Genomic DNA, 17306 nt, shown 5'->3' on the forward strand with positions numbered 1-17306 from the left:
AAGCAATCTGTTGTCTAATGGATACAGCAAAACCACCATTCAAAAAGTTATTGTTATTATTATCTGTTGACTAGACTACAATCTGATGCGAAAAGAATTTCAATACCCTATCTTAATGGATCATCTGAACAGATAGCATGGATTTATTATTCACAAATTCATATATTTCCTTCAAACCACATTCTTTCTTACCATCTACAAAAGATAAACCACCACCTCCCTCTTTACTAGCTGTCTATTAAAGTACCCTGCTCACATCAGTCATTTTTGCTATTTTTGACAGACTGACTGCTCTGCTTTGATTAGAATCTAAGAACATCAAAATTATGTTGCATTTTTGAAACTAGACAAAGATGTCTCATGCTGGCAGGTTCAAATTTGATCATCTTTTCTTTGAAACACGTAAAATGTTATGAAATCATTTCAAACTCTCACTGCTCTGACTGTATGCCATTCTCCAAGTTCTGGGAAGTGATTACTATTAACTTTTCATAATTGTATTTTATTATTATAAAATGATAACAGACTGCAAATGTTTACAGTTGTTCCTTTGAACTCGAACAGTATAATCCTCTCAACTCAGATGTAACTGAGACAAGAGCTAGTAAGCATATGACCCATTCTTATGATATATGTTTTGAATGTAGTTACCAGTCTTTCTCCCTGATGATATCTATGTTACATTCAAAGAAATATTTCTGGGTTTTTGAATAAAATTTTATATTTTTTCTACATGTGTAAGTCATATAAGTATCTATTTAAAAAAAAAAAAAAAGTTCTAATCGACCTAGAGAATATCAAAGCCACAACTGAAGCTTATAAAATACATAAAGAAATATCAAAATTCAAACAATAAGTTTGGAAAAATGTATGAAACAAAGAATGACCTAATAGAAAATATTACAATATCAGTAAATTTAGTTTAATCCTTTATCCAAGTGTGAGCAAACAAAGCTTGCGCCTGAAAATATCTTCAGGACTGAGGCAAGGGTGGTCATCTGTTGGCAACTCGTAGCAAAGGTGGACCAAGCTCTCATCACTCCTTGTCTCAGTATCTCCCACCATGCAAAGCACATCTCCTTACAGACATGTATAATGCTATGCATTAAGGGAAGGGCCACTCCACTACCCAGACCGGTTTCCACCTTTATTGAGGTCTCGTCAGTGGGAGGCAGACCCAGAAATGGTGACACTAAGGCAAAAGCAATGGAGAGGTTTAGTCATATTTGCCTATATGAGTTGCCAACCGGTGTACCACCATATTATTAAATTACTCTGGATTTAGAGAAAGATGATGGAAGTTTATTTTGCACTTGGTTAGACTATAGTAAATTTTGTTTAATCCTTTATCCAAGTGTGAGCAAACAAAGTTTGCACCTGAAAATATCTTCAGGACTGAGGCAAGGTGGAGAGGCAAAGACCTCTCCATTGCTTCTGCCTTAGTGTCACCACTTCTGGGTAGTGGCCCCTCCCTTAATGCATAGCATTATACATGTCGGCAAGGAGATGTGCTTTGCATGGTGGGAGATACTGAGACAAGGAGTGATCAGAGTTTGGTCCACCTTTGCTATGAGTTGCCAACAGATGAACCACCCTTGCCTCAGTCCTGAAGATATTTTCAGGCACAAACTTTGTTTGCTCACACTTGGATAAAGGATTAAACTAAATTTACTGTAGTCTAACCATCTGCAAAATAAACTTCCAATTACAATATCAGAACTAAAAAATACATTGAATAAAGAAAAAAATAGTAAAACACCTGGAAAAGATAATATAAATATGGAACTAGACAAAAATGCAAGAGTGAAAAATTTAAAGATAAATGCTTCTAATTGTTTAAGGTTTGGATTACTGGAAAAGGTGCTAGATCCTTGGGGGAGGGGGCCCTATTTATTTCAATTTATAAAAAAAAAAGGAAATTGCATTTCAGAAGATACAATGTAATAGTGATGGTTGTATAGAATAGGTTGAAGAATGAAGGTTAGATAACAGCAGTAGAATCCCACTATAGGAATAAGATTGAATCATGTAAGCCTGACCTTGCAGTAAAGAGAGGAGATGAATTAGCTGTTATTGACGTGCAGGTTGTAAATGCTAAGCAACCGCTCACCTGCCCTCCTCCATGAGAAAGCTGACTACTATGCTGAAAACCAAAACTCGATATGGCTACTACCACCACATTGTACCAAAACTTGCATCTGTATCTTTTAAGGGTTTATGGTGTCAGCAGTTATATGGACTTACTAAGCTTTGGACTCTCTCTCTGGCTGATTTCAATACTGTCTTTGCATGCCTTGCAGGACACTGGTGGCATAGAGGGTTTACCAGACAATGATTTCTCAAATTCCTAGGTCTGGAGCCAGATAGCACAAAATATTGTTGGGGCCTAGGTCTCTTCTGGTCTTATATATGGGACCATAGTATGTAGCACTGTTTTTAGTGCAAAGTTAGAAAAATAAAATATACATAGAGATATCAAAAGAGAAGCTAAACAGTATTGTAGAGGACAAACTTACCAGAAGAACAAAATGGATTCTCTAAAGGCCAATCTTGCAGAGACCCAGTTTTACTTTACAATTAGTAACTCAAAAGAAACATGGCCTTTATTGATTATGAACAAGCTTTTCAGAAAATTAACAGATAAATTTTAAAATATTAGCTGATTTAAATATACCAATCTAACTCTTCAGTATATTCAGCAAATATACATACAAGAGATAAAATAGCAATGAAACTAGAAGAAATATCAGAATGGAAAGATATATCAAGAGAATGTACCCTATCATCTCTACTTTTTAATATATATATATATATATATATATATATATAAATTGTAACAATTTGAAAATAGCACAACCCCATTATAGATAAAAATAGACACATTATTATTTGTTGATAACAGATTGTATTATCTATTTCAAAAGATAATTTTGAAATAGATAAAGGAATGAATGATAAAAATCATGAAGGAATGAATGATAAAAAAATATTAGAGAATAGTTAACCAAGCTTCTTTAGTATTCATTTTGTACCAAATAATTTGGACTGTTAATTCTTTTTTTAGGGCTACATGGTTGTCTGCATTCATTGTAAAGAATTTATGGAGAAAAAAAGCTTATCTTTGAAATTGGACTGTTAATGTCTATTAACATCCATTCTGTTTTGATTATTAATTTTATTTTGTGATGTATACTAATGATGTGCACTTGACGAAATTGTTGAGAGCATATCAATTTCATTTGTCTATCTTCAGTACACAATACAGTTACAATTATAATAATCTGAAACTACTAATTAGCTTAAAAGCATGTTTATAGCAAGTACAGCCTTTCTTGCCATTTTATTGTTCCACTGTTTTAACTTTGGTGTTGGCAATATCATATTGCATGATTATGCACTACCACTTCTGTGAAAATTTGCAATTCCTGAAAAGAATAGCTGCTTCAGAGGAGTTATCTCCTTTATAACAGTTCTTCAAACTGTTATAAAGGAGATACTTTACTATATAAACTTATATAGTAAAGTATCTCCTTATATATAAATATATATATAAATCTCCTTATAAGTAAAGTTTATATATACTTATAAACTTTACACCAAATTAGTTTTAATATCTATTATTTTCCTTTCAATTTTAATATTCGTCCTTTTGTGTTAATTGCTGTGCTGTTTAATTTATTAGTGATCATTTTTGCATTTGCATCATTTTCTTTTTAGGATCATTAGAATTGGATAATCCTCCACCCACAGTCAATAATGTAAAGGGTGAAAGTAAGTATTTTTCATTCATATTTTAAAACTTAATTAAAGTAATATTTAATTGCAAAAGAAACTGATATGGATTTTCATGAAATCTCAGAAGTTTTAGATGCAGACTGCTTTGGTTACAATTGTTTTATTAGGTAGCTATTTTAAGTAATAACACACCTGACAATCTATACTCTTGACTCTGGTGAACAAACAAGATGAATGAACTAAGATATTATCAAAGAATTAGAGGTGGGCAAAAGAAAGAAAGAAAATGCTTGTTAATTTTCTCATTTTGGAGAGGGAAGCAAGCCATTTATAGAATTTATGCAAAAAGGTTTTTGGTGGATAATTTGATATACATTACAGCTAAGATTATTCACCTAAATGAGATAGAGATTTGAATAACAGAAAATATTTCATGTGGAAAATTATAGATATTTATACAATCCACTGGAAAGTATTAAAAGCATGATATATTCATATCAGATATAAATGAAAAAAGTTAGCACTGCAGGGAACAGTTCCCTTCTGTTTCAATTATTAATTTTATTTTGGGATGTATACTAATGATGTGCACTTGATGAAATTGTTTAGATTTACAGCCCCATGGCCAAATTGCAAACAAGAAAAAAATCCTGAATTTAGCTGCCAAAAGTATACAGGATTCTAGGCAGAGATGTGAAATTTTTGCATGTATGAAGAAAAGGATCTCTCATCATGCAAGCAGAGGAACATCAAAAAGACTTTGGTGTATCACTACTCAGAGAACTTATGCTTGGTAGAGCATATTATTACATTGGACCATCGCATAAATTTCTACTGTAGTCCTTCATCACACATGAAGTTTTAATAAAAATTTACACATAATTATGAGTTGAAATGCTAGCTACATGGTCAAAGATTAGTGTTTGACAAACTGAACAATGCTGCAGCAGTGCATGTTTTCATATAAGATAGAACAGATAGCATAGTATTATAGTATACATTGCATTTATCAACTGTGATAAAGTATTTCACTCCCTGCACTTTTAGTTGCTCTAGTAGAACAAGATATAAATGTTAAATAGAGTGGGTGATTGTTTAACGAACAGTTTGGACTGCGAAGAAATCGAACAATGAACACTTTTGCGAAAGATTTTTATGTTTGGACAACAAACATGTTCAGATAACGAAATCGCATAGAACAAACACAAGAAGAAGTGATGCTGTATGTAAGATTTGTAGAACTGTATTTTACTGCCATCTATGAACGGTTTCTGGAACAAGACTTTGACAGTTATATACATGACCTTTTTGTGCACTAGTTGATTTCTGTTCTCTGAATTTTTGTAAGTGCTTTTCTGAACTTTTTATTTAAAAAAAAAAAAAAAAAACTGATAATATTATGGGGTCTAAAAAGAGTGGAGTGTCAAGAACTGTGCTCACCATAGAAACCAAGCAAGCGATATTAGCCAAGGTAGAGAGTGGGCAGAAGATGTCTGATGTTGCTAGGCAGTATGGCTTGAACAGGTCTACAGTAGGCACAATCTTAGAAAGATATAATCAAGAAGACTCAAGCAGCTAAAGGAGTAACTAAAATCACATCTGAGAAACAAAGATGTGCCATCCATGAAAAAATAGAGAGATTGCTTTTAGTTTGGATAAAAGAAAGGGAAATGAAAAGAGATGTAACCGTATGACTATCATTCAAGAGAAGGCTAGAGAAATTTTTGAAGAACTGAAGAAACAAACTCCACATTCATCACATGAGGAGATAGAATTAATTCAAGGCTACCACTGGATGGTTTGCAAAGTTTAGAAGGAGATCTGGCATTAAACATGTGGTAATGCATGGTGAGTCTGCTAGTGCAGATAAAGAAGAAGCTGAGAAGTTCTGTCTCAAATTTCAAGAATTCATTAAAAAAGAAGGATATTGTCCACAACAAATTTTCAATTGTGATTAAACTGGTTTATTTTGGAAGTGCATGCCGAACTGTACCTATATCATGAAAGACGAGAAAAATATTCCTGGGCATAAACCTATGAAAGACCGGTTGACGTTACTTTTGGGAGCTAACGCTAGTGGTGATATGCTTCTTTAAAGATGACATTAAAAACGTTTTGGAAAGAAAAATTGGATATTCTTGAAGCTATCCGGCTCATTCAAAAGGCGTGGTCAGAAGTCACTCAATGACAGTTGAATTCTGCTTGGCGAAAGCTGTGTCCATCCTGCATTCAGGGAGACGGAGATGATGTCCCTGAAATTATGGATGAAATTGTGACAACTGCTAGAGATCTGGAATTGGAGGTGAATGAAGATGACATTGAAGAGCTCATAATGGAACATGAAAATGATCTGACAACAGAAGAACTCCAAGAACTCTTGAATGAATAAACCAAGATGTGTTTTCTTCTGAAAAAGAGGACCAATGCCGACATCTGCTATTAAAGATCTTTTGAAGAAGTGGGAGGATGTCAGAACAACCGTCTTAGAATGGCACCCAAACCAGGTTGAGGTCAATAGGCTTGGGGATCTCTACAACGACAATGCTATTAATCACTCCCAAAAAGTCCTGAAGAAGAAAGAAAAGCAATTGACATTGAACAGATTCTTTAACGCCCTACAAACAGAAAAAAAAACATGACTGATGAAAATGCAAGACTATGTATGTATGTATGTATGTATGTATGTATGTATTATTGTTGTTATAAATAAACATAGTAAGAAATTATATGATTATTTATTTTTTGGGGGGGGGTTTCCAGAACGAATTAATCAAATTCCCATAAAAATCTATGGTAAATCGATGATTAGTTACCGAACAATTCGGGTAGCGAACATCGCCTTTGAACGGATTATGTTTGTTAACCGATCATCCTCTGTACATTAATATCAAACTAATCCAAGTTGTTTATTTATAGCAAATATCAAGCAGTTGCTTGTACAGAAAAAAAAAGGAGGATTACTTCCCAGTCAGTAAAATTAATGAACACCTCCCTCTTTTAGGAATCACCATAGGGGACCAAACCCATCATAACAAGCAATGGGAAGTAGCTCATAACAAAATTACAAAAAAAATTTCACAAATGAGACCCAGACAATTATCAATTAGAAGCAGGGCAAAAATATGTAACCGTTCTTACTATCAAAAATATGGTACCTTGTAGCCAACATTAATTACAATGGCAACGAAGTTGACAAAATTCACAGAGAATGTGCAAAATTTATTTGCGATTCGAAATACGAACCCATACGAAGGTGTACAATATTTCATGATATAGAAGCTGGAGGACTTGGTTTAATAAATGTACATTTAAAAACTCTAAGTGCAAGAGCAAAAATCATAGAGAGAGCTTACTCGGAACATAAAGCATGGAGTGCATATATCATACACTACATGCAATGAATAATGCCCCACCAAATAATTTGTTCTCTTCCACAATCGAATGGCAAAATACCAAAAATGTTCATTGCAGTTGCGGAGGGGTACAAATTCATTAATAATCATACAGCAATAAAAGATTTCCTCTTTTATTGCCTCTTCCGAGAGTTTGAAAAAGGTAAAATTAAATTATCCAATGTACTCAAAAAGGCATTCAGATTACCTATACACCCGAAACTAAAAACATTTTATTACACCACGCTTGCCTACCCACCAGAATGTGGTGCTCATACAAAGGTATTCCACTTCAAGCCCCAGCCAAATGCTTCTTATGCCCTGAACCAGAAACACTATATCACATAATGTTATACTGCCCCCACACCTCTCCAATATGGAACTGTTCAGAAATTTATAAAACACAAAGAACTGGTCACAGAACACACACTATTCTGGCTAAAGGACGGAAACATAACAATAACCGAAGCAATTATAATTATAACAACAATGTACTCCATCTGGACATACAGATGTGACAGAATTTATGGAAGAGATACAGGGCCAAATATAATGCAAAAACTCAACAAACAACTAAATGAAATCATAACAGACACAATAAACAGAAAAAAGATAACAAAACACCAATGGCGAAAGACAGGCCTTATCTCTGATGAATATGAAGAAAACATACAAATAATAGAAAGAAAAGACCCACCATAAAGAAAAAACATGAAAACAAGCCAATACAATTCACTCTGAAAGGAAAAATAATGGAATAGAAAACTAAACAAGTAAGGGTATTAAACAGTGTGACCTAACCCTTCAACTTTTTATAGTGATACTTGAATCTTTTCTGAATACTTTTCTGAAAGTATTCAGAAAAGAAGAAGAAGAAGAAAAAAAAATATACTGGAAAGGATATATATGATTCAGTATCTTAGGAAAGAAGAAATCTTTGATTTTGTGATGATCTTCTCCTCCATCAATTCAGTGAGGTTGTTCTCGAAAGAACCCACTGAATTGATGGAGATTAACTGAACACAAGCCTGCTGGTGGGACTTGATATAAATTTTAAAAACAAAAATAGTCAAATTCCTGTCTTGTTAGCAGGCATCAACACTGAATATGTGCCAGGAGATACCTGTGGGATAAATAATATCCTTCAACAATATAGACAAGACCTAGAAGTATAGTTCAAAGTAACCAAAGCATGAAATGTAAAATGGAGATTGGGCCAGTAAATGAAGTGATTTGCTCTCTCTCTCTTAAAAGGGAACTGCTGGATTTCGTTATATTGTCCATATTGATATATGGCACCCAAACTTGCACTTTGACCAAAATGAAAAAAGAAAAGCAGAAATTATAGTAATATTTTGGGCATTAAAAGATAAAAATTCAGGCATTTGGCAGGTCACAAAAATTATTGATATTATTCAAAAATGCCAAAGAATTAAAGAACTGGGCTTGACCATTTAGCCCGGATGAAAGATGATAGATCTTATTATAGTTTGGATTCCCAAAGAGACGAGATCAAGAGGAAGGAGAAGGGTTAAGAGATGAGATAATAGGAATAGCAGAAAATGTCTGGCCCATTCAAAAAAAAAAAAAAAAAAAAAAAAAAAAAAAAAAAAAAAAAAAAAAATCAGCTAACGCCTTTTTATTCCCGTATATGGGAGTAGGCGAGGCCATTTAGTCCTATCTAACTTTTGGAGACTGAGTGGGCAGTTCGATCTCCACTGGTACCAATCAGCGATAGATGGCCCAATGCTATCACTAATTAAGCGGTACGCAGTGAAGAGAGATGGCTCAAATGTGCCGCCATCTCGTGGTCCCTAACCTTAACACAATATATTTAATGTCTGAAATAATGTGGGTTCTATGGTCGATTTTCTTGAGTTTACAGGACGAAAAACCCGAGTTTCTGGGAGGAAAAACCTGCTTGCCCGTGCCAGAGATCGACTAACTCGGGAACCGGTCGAAAAAAGGCTTAGAAAAATTTCCTCTAGTCGCCGACTAGACTCGAAACCAAGCCTTCCTTCGTGCGGCCAAGCGCAGTGGTGTGCAAACGCCACATCCACTGAGCTACACAGGCTCCTGGCCCATTCAAAAAAAAAAAAATCTTATTTTTGATACTATAGAAGACATGCTATGGAAGTAAAAATGGTCTCAGCTAGTGTTCTTGATGTCTTCTGCAGCAATATTGTGAAATTTGTAATCATTCAACTATCAAAACAGAAAAATTGCAAGTCTGTGGTTCACCATATTGGAATGATTACTTTTTATAGTTGGAATGCCCTTTTCAACCAGTGGTAAGTTAGCTGGTGGGTCTCTCTCTCTCACAGTTAACAAACATAATGTACTTATTGTGTGGCCTAAGTTGCTTCGGCATAATTCTGTTTTTCCCCCCCATTTTTAAAATATCAATTTCATACACAAGAAGTTGAAGAACCTACAGTACAAGTGTGTGTGTACTGATTAAGCAAGAAGAAACCTTGTTTACAAAAGGTCTTCCAGAGAATAGAAGCAGATGAAGTGAAAGAGGAGAAAAAGCATGCTGGTGGGTTAGCAGTTAGACTGTAAATGTTATTATAGACCTAGAGAAAAGTAGAGGAACAGTGATATGGCATCCATGGAGGCACCCATATAAAAGACATAAGAAACAGACCGTCTATACAATTGCATTTGGAGAATGGATTATTTAGTTAAACTATCCTCTTCTGGAGAGAATCAAGAAATTTAAAGAAGACCTTTGGTGAAAATCCCCCCCAACATTGAAAACAATATTCTGGGGCTGAGAAGTTGTGGGATTTCTAGAATTAGTAGTTGGATGTGATATATTATTAGTATCAACAGACCTCCATGAAGTCAAGAGACTCATCAAAAAAACAAATCACTAACAATAATACAGGTTTATGACTCCCACCACAAGTTATGATCAGCAAAAAATAGAGGAGTTCTATGATGAACTTGCACTAGTAATAACATCCTACAACTCCCAGGCCATCATAATGGGAGACTTTAATGCCCAGGTAGGCACTAAGCAACAAAAGGCTTTAGCTCTTGGAAACTATGGCAGCCAGAAAATGAACAACAAAGGAAGGCGACTCCTACAATTTGCCTTTATCCACCAGCTGAAAATTGGAAATTCCTTCTTTATGAAAAGAGAAAAAAGAAGATGGACATGGATTTCACCGGACAGAAAACAAGAAATGAAATAGACTATGTATTCAAAAAATATATTTCGGTGATTACACCACATTTTTTTTTATTATTCAGTTATATAAAACACTGAAATAATAGTTCCCGACAAGTTGTGTAAATCGTAGGATTTACATCTTCAGGGGGTAAATAGTATAACTTAAAGTTTAAACAAGAGAATTAATAAATACAAATCATAACCATCTGGCTATTCATAAAACTCAAATAACAGAATGCAGATATATAACGTTATTGACGTTGAACAATACTGGATGATGTCACGTGTTCTTGTTCTCGTTCATACAGTCCGAGGTAGATTTTTCATTAGAGCTGACCACACTTGATGGAGAATTAAACCTTGATTTTTATTGCATTGGGTTGGGTTTTTTTAGCATATTAGCAGCTTCTTTAAATTTTCTTATATAACTGTTGTTTTCTGTGTATGACATCGTCATTTTCTGCCAGAGTATATCGTGTCCAGTGGAAGTGGTATGGAAAGCAAGACCCATTTTTTGTTCTCTTTTGTATTGTACGTCTTTTTGGTGTTCAGCCATGCGTATTTCTCCAGATCTTCCTGTCTGTCCTATGTAGCAAATCCTGCAAGAGCAACGGATTTTGTAGATTCCTGGTTTTTTAAGAGGATGATGAGGTGGTTTTGGTGGATGTAGGAATCTTGAGATTTTTTCCATAGGAAGGAAGGCTACTTTTATGTTGTGTTTGTTCATTAATTTGGCTAGCTTATCTGTAACATTTTTGATATAAGGAAGCGAGATTGCGTTTTGTAATCCTGTTTTATTGTGTTGTTAGCTGGAGGCATTTTAAGGATTCTCTTGATGGGTTTTGTTTCATATCCATTCTGTTGGAGGATTTGTGTTAAGTAGTTTAGTTCTTCATTACATCTTTCTTGTGTGCTGGAGATATTGTATGCTCTGTCTCAAAGAGTTTTAATTAAGCTTATTTTTTGTGAAGGATGGTGATGTGAGGTTGCATTTAGAAATCTTCCAGTGTTTGTCGGCTTCCTATATACTGAGAAGGAGAGTTTACTTTTTTCATTAACTTCTAATAGAATATCCAGAAAATGAAGTTTTATATTTTTTTCTTGTTCTAAAGTGAATTTTACGGTGTTGTGCAAATTGTTGAGATAATCTTTGAAATTGATAACTTCATCTGTTGTTCCACTGAATATGATGAAAATATCGTCCACATAGCATAGCCATATTTTTGGTTTTTTATGGTAATTCTTAAGAGCATTGTTTTCAAATTTTTCCATAAATAGGTTTGCTAATACCAGTGATAATGATGAACCCATGGCCAGTCCTTCTTTTTGTTCCCAGATTCTATCTTTATAGGTGAAAAAAGTATCATTTATGCAATATTTAAAAAGATTCAAGATGTCTGGAGGGAAGAGGTCTTCTAGGAGATTCAAAATTTCTTGTCTCATGTCAAAATTTGTCAAAATCCCCTAACTGCCTGCACTGTTAGAGCAGAATTCCTAAGGCACATATTTGGTGAGCAAATAATTTTGCAAAGATCTGCAATTAATTGGCCATTACATTCTCCAGATCTGACAGCTCTGACATCTTCCTATGGGATTACCTGATGGAAAAGGTGTATATAAACAAGCCTCAGACTATCCAGCAGCTGAAGACGAACATTCGTGCAGAAATTAGTGCACTGTGGCATAAACATTAACAGTTGTCATGGAATGTGGAGTGGAGAAGTGAAGCCAAAGGTGGAAGGGATTTATATGATGTGGTTTGTCATAACTAATAAAAAAAAAATCTCAATTTCTGTATTTCATTATAACACAAAAAAGAATAAAAATTAATAAAGAAAAAGTTATTAAATGTTTAAACCCTTTTGTAACTTATAGGCCATTCTGTATAAATGAATGGCCTAAGTTACATTAACATCATTAACAATTAGATATGTTAATTCAGTCTTAATTATATGCATTCTCGCTCATGTTGATGTACAAGATAATAATTAACTGAATTTCTTTACTAATTATATTGTTAAGACAATATTTTACCTTGATCTACTGGTTTTTCCCTTTCATTCATTTCCGACTGTAGGTGACTTTGTAGGCATTGCCCACAAAGTATTCGTGGTGAGATTTTTACAGGGTAGTTCACCATTGCTTTCCCCAACCCCTCAATTTTTATTCAGGTATGGCTGGGACATATTCATGACTGTAATCCATGTGTATTCACAGGGCAGGTTTGCCTGTTCTGGGGAACAAAAAACCTGAGTTTCTAGGTGAGAAAACTCCTTACCTCCATATGAGACCGGCTAACTCTTTTAGTTGAATGAGACCAGATAAAGTTCCTTACACCACTGATGGGAATCGAACCCAGATCTTTCCGACCAAAGGGCTTCGTCTGACTGAGCTACGGAGACTCTTTGCCTTGATCAGCAATGCATTTTTCTAGGCACAAAGAAATATACTAAGCTTGTGCATGCAGGCACACCAACAAGAAAGCACACACACACATTGAGTGTAAAAACATATGATCCTGTAGTCCTAACTTGCACCCTAACTTGTAGGTGAGGTGATGAAATCTTACTGGAAGTTTTAATATGATGGTCTTCCAGATTTTTGGTAAACAAGCAGCCAAATTTGTTGAGATTTGGAGAATGTAGTAGTACTGTTGTAGATTCTAAAATTAGTCTCTGATTTATATTTGTTTCTATATAAAAGGGAGATTTTTACCCATTGGATTACTGGATTTAGTGAGGGAAAACTTCTAGCTTGTTGGAAGGAACTTTAGGAAATCTTGTACAGTGGGGTGGAAACCACTTTAATGAAGCATTGCTCAATTTTGTTAATCATCTTCCTTTTGTATCTGTTAAGGTAGATTTTAGAAATGTAATCACCTTACCTTTCAGAATGTAAGGGACAAAATTGACAATGCTACATTAAAGTGGTTTCTATCCCACTGTACAAAATTTCTAGATTTTTGCATCCTCCAAAACCTCCACATCCACCCATAAAAAATAAAATAAAATATAAACACTTGAAGTATATAAAATTCACTGCTCTTGCAGCATTTATTATATAGGATGTTCCAGAGAAAGAGAGAGAGAGAAATCTCTATTTTAGAACATGTAAAAGATGGCAAAAAAGAAAATATAGATTGGGATTAGTCTTTTGTATAAAATTAAAAAATGAAAATTTTGCACATTGATCATGACTGTTATATAAGAAAATTTATGGAATCTTCAGAAATGCTTCATATCCACTTGGGTTTTGTTACACATTGTAGCAAAAAACCAAGGCTTGATACTATACCATGATCTGCATTTATTAAAAATCTGATATTCTTGGACTTCGAATATGACACACATTATTTTACAGAATGTGACAGCATTAACTAGCTCTTGGTCTGTTACTTTCACATTGTTTAATTCAACTGTTTTCACTCTTTTATATGTATTAGAAGACTGTTGAGGTTAGTAATTTTTATGTGATTATACGTTTTAGTTGTTTAATCAATTAATATAAGACCTTTTCTTCTGATGACCTACAAAACTAGTCATGTTTTATTGTTGTTCTAATAAAACTAATTTTTTTTGCTGAATATGTGGTTGCTATATCAGCACCTTAATAAACAGCTATTAAACCGTGGAAATGTCAGATTACAACTTAGTCTGTGTTTACCTTCTTGTTGGGAGTGCTTGAATGCCCATGCGTAGTGTTTTTTTTTGTGAGCATGAAGATGCCTTGGTGATCCAGATAAAATTTTGGCTTAATAATCTAATTAGCTAAATAAATTTAGTTAATTTATTATTTTTAGACATGTTTTTTCCATTAATATAAGTGATAATCAACTTCTAAGCATCCATATGAGATAAATTCTATTTCAAAATTTTCTGTTCTCAGATTTCATGAAAATTTTATCACTATTCTTAGTTTTCACTTAAGTGAATAATATTGGACATTTGGAATAAAAGATTGGGGGGGGTGGACCTATTTTTCTAATAAAAAACTTAATTTATTTAAAATTTCACATTATAAGCCATTTTATCTTAGACTTTTTAATTTTATTTACAGAAAGAAAATATTCCCAGCAAGGAAGCACTACAAGCCATCCCCCTGAAAAGAGAGTGGCAACAGATAAAGTATTGTCAACTATAGCAACAGAGGTGATGAGGGAAACAATTACCAACAGAGGATCAACTGCAGGATCTTCAAGTCATTCTTCCTCCTCAACTTCATCATCCTCATCCACAAGCAGTAATAGTTCAGGTGGAAGCTCGGCTTCAGACAAAGGAGTGAATGTATCGCAGCCACCACTTGGTTATGGCCTAGGTGCTGGCAGCAATGCTATTGCTGCAGCCGCTTCACAAGCAATTGCAGCAACACAACAGGTAAATTAAACTGTTTGAGAACTCTTCAAGAATTTATCCATGGTCTCTTGTTTGGCAACAAAATCTGCAGTTGGTTTATGTACACTTTCCTTAACTAATTGAAAGTAGTGATCATCTGCTCTAAAACATTTTTTGTACATTCCAAAGACAGTTTATAGAGACATGCATCTGAACTCTCTTTGCATAATCATATCAAGAAACACATTAAGGATTGTTCAGACATGTTTCTTATAAGTTCAGACATGTTTCTGGCAACATCTTTAGTAGTACAAAGAATGCTTGGGAGCCAGTATTTTTAACCTCATTAAGTAAAGAAAGCCAAATGAATTTAGAAAGTTATGGACATACGAAAAATAAAATTTTGTTCTTACCATTAAAAAAAAATCATATAGGTATCTACATGTAAGATTAATTTTGTATATGTTGCTTAACTGTAATATATATATTATTATTATTACATGACACCTCCAGGGAGTCCAAAGACTCATCGAGGGAGGGCACCTACTCTACAACTCTCATCTCCACCAACAACAACACCATCTACCCCATCAATGCCATCTAAAAGTTAGCAATTGGGGGAAAGTGGTGAGCCCATGGCTGTACCCTCTTTTTGAAGGTAAAAATTCATTTGCCACATGAAATATCCAGAGCGGAGTACGTGGGCAAAGAGGGTCATGATGTCTTGTGGAAATATGTTCTGTAGGAGTGAGATAGTATCACTGATCGGGACATTGGTGAAAAGGGAAGTTATATCAAAGCTGACTAATAAATCTTGGTCGTTGAGTGTAATGTTTTTAATTTTAATTTTTATGAAATGTGTATTTTTTATGTAGGAAGGGGACTGACCTACCAATTCCTTGAGTGTGGCCGCTAATTTTTTGGCTAAGTGGTAATTTAGCCAAAGGAATAAGTTAAAGTTGTTAACTCCCTGGAACATTTCCTTAAGACATGGGGTGATATACCATCAACTCATTTCCTTGTTGACGTCTCCAATATTACAGATAAAAGAAACCAAGAGCGCAAATACCTTGGCACCATCCTAGCAAAGAATGGTTACAATAGAACGTTAAGCCAACAAAATTCGATGTCAACCTCAAGATAGTCGGATCAACATAAAAAACAAAACTTCAGAAGAGAGTGATTTGTCCTTATATACAATCAGTCTCAGATAAAATATTAGGGATTCTACATCAACAAAATATAAAGGTTGTCTTCTATCCCTTCAACTAGATCTCCAATCTCCTGAAACCTCCAAATCTACCTTTCAAAAAACCTGGTTTACGACAAGATGAACTGTAGCTGTGGGTCACACTCCACAGGTAGGTCAGGAGAGGTACACCAATCTGAATGCATCAAGGATGTAGGGCAAAAGGATATACAAAACAGAACTGGCAGCATACACAACTGTAAGATGTATAACAACCCAAACATCAAGTATTGTGGCAACAAACCAAATGCTTCACATAGACTACAGTATTTTCTCAAGAGCATTCAAAGAATCAGCTGAAATGATCAAACATCCTCCAGTACAAGAGAAAACAAGGGATGAATTTACATCAAGTCTGGCCTTCTCTAATTCAACACAACATGCACCCTGTTACCACTAATTTGCAGCAGACAATGGCATAGAAAATGCATGCTTTCCATTGTTATTCCTGTTCAAATATTTCATTAACTACATTACTTGTTATAGCCTGTTTTTTAATTTATTCATGCATTTCACCTGATGATGTGAAACACGAGAATTTTCACGAAACTAGTAGATAAATGATTCTATCCCATCTGGTTCTTTCATCTGGAATAATACCAGCAATAACATTTCTAATATGTTTTTTCTCTCTCTCTCTCCCCACAGAAGCCTATGCAACGATAAACTTGTACGTGCTTGTTACATCTTATGAATTCCATTAAAGAATAAAACTGGCATTCTGTGTAAATTATCCATGTGAACTAAATTAGTAATTAAAAACTTGGCAATGGGTAATAACATGTTATCAATATTTAGGATGTGACATAACATTTAATATTGAGAATGACAATAAATTACATTGTTTCCTAGCAATCTTTAGTACTATAAGACAGACAAACGATGCACTGCAAAACAAGATCATAGCGATATTAACAATATTATATAGTTTGAAAGTTGAATGGGAGCAGGTGTTGAATGCAGAATTCAAGTAGTAGAAATGAAATAAAATTTGTTAGAACAGTTAAAGGATGTTCAAAAGTGGACAGCATATGAAATGACGAATAAGAAATAATTTACAAACAAGTGCAATAAACACTATAAAGAACATCAGAAGAACTGGGGGGGGGGGGGGGGGAATATATATGCAATGAGTTATGCGGCAAACTTCAAAATGGGGAAATAGACAGTGAAAATTATTTGTGCCTATGCTCCCAGAGAAGAATCTACTAAGGAAACAGTGAAGAAATTATTCTAGTCACTACAGCAGGATGCGACATAAGGAAAATATAAAAGTGGTACTTGTTGGAGATCCAAACAGCAGAGTAGAAAGTGAATCCCACCAGGCATATAGAAATGTTTTGGAAAAATTTGGAGAAAAAGGTAAGACTAATAATGTAAGTATCTGCTGGATTTCTGCTCAGGATATGGACTAGTCATTT

General features: G+C 34.4%; 1 protein-coding gene across 3 annotated transcripts in view; it reads left to right on the top strand.

Moving 5' to 3' along the window:
* The window catches only part of Ing3 (Inhibitor of growth family, member 3), a 192757-nt gene that overhangs the window by 142888 nt on the left and 32563 nt on the right, over positions 1–17306 (top strand). For all 3 annotated transcript variants that reach the window (XM_090400953.1, XM_090400952.1, XM_090400954.1), the window contains 2 exons: positions 3718–3771; positions 14362–14678. In XM_090400953.1, the coding sequence (XP_090257079.1) occupies positions 3718–3771; positions 14362–14678 (371 nt within the window). The remainder of the gene's footprint in view (positions 1–3717; positions 3772–14361; positions 14679–17306) is intronic.

Source organism: Typopeltis vanoorti, chromosome 11 (genome assembly GCF_054136105.1).
Source record: "Typopeltis vanoorti isolate ZY-2024b chromosome 11, IOZ_Tvanoo_1.0, whole genome shotgun sequence".
Taxonomy (NCBI): Eukaryota; Metazoa; Arthropoda; class Arachnida; order Uropygi; family Thelyphonidae; genus Typopeltis; species Typopeltis vanoorti.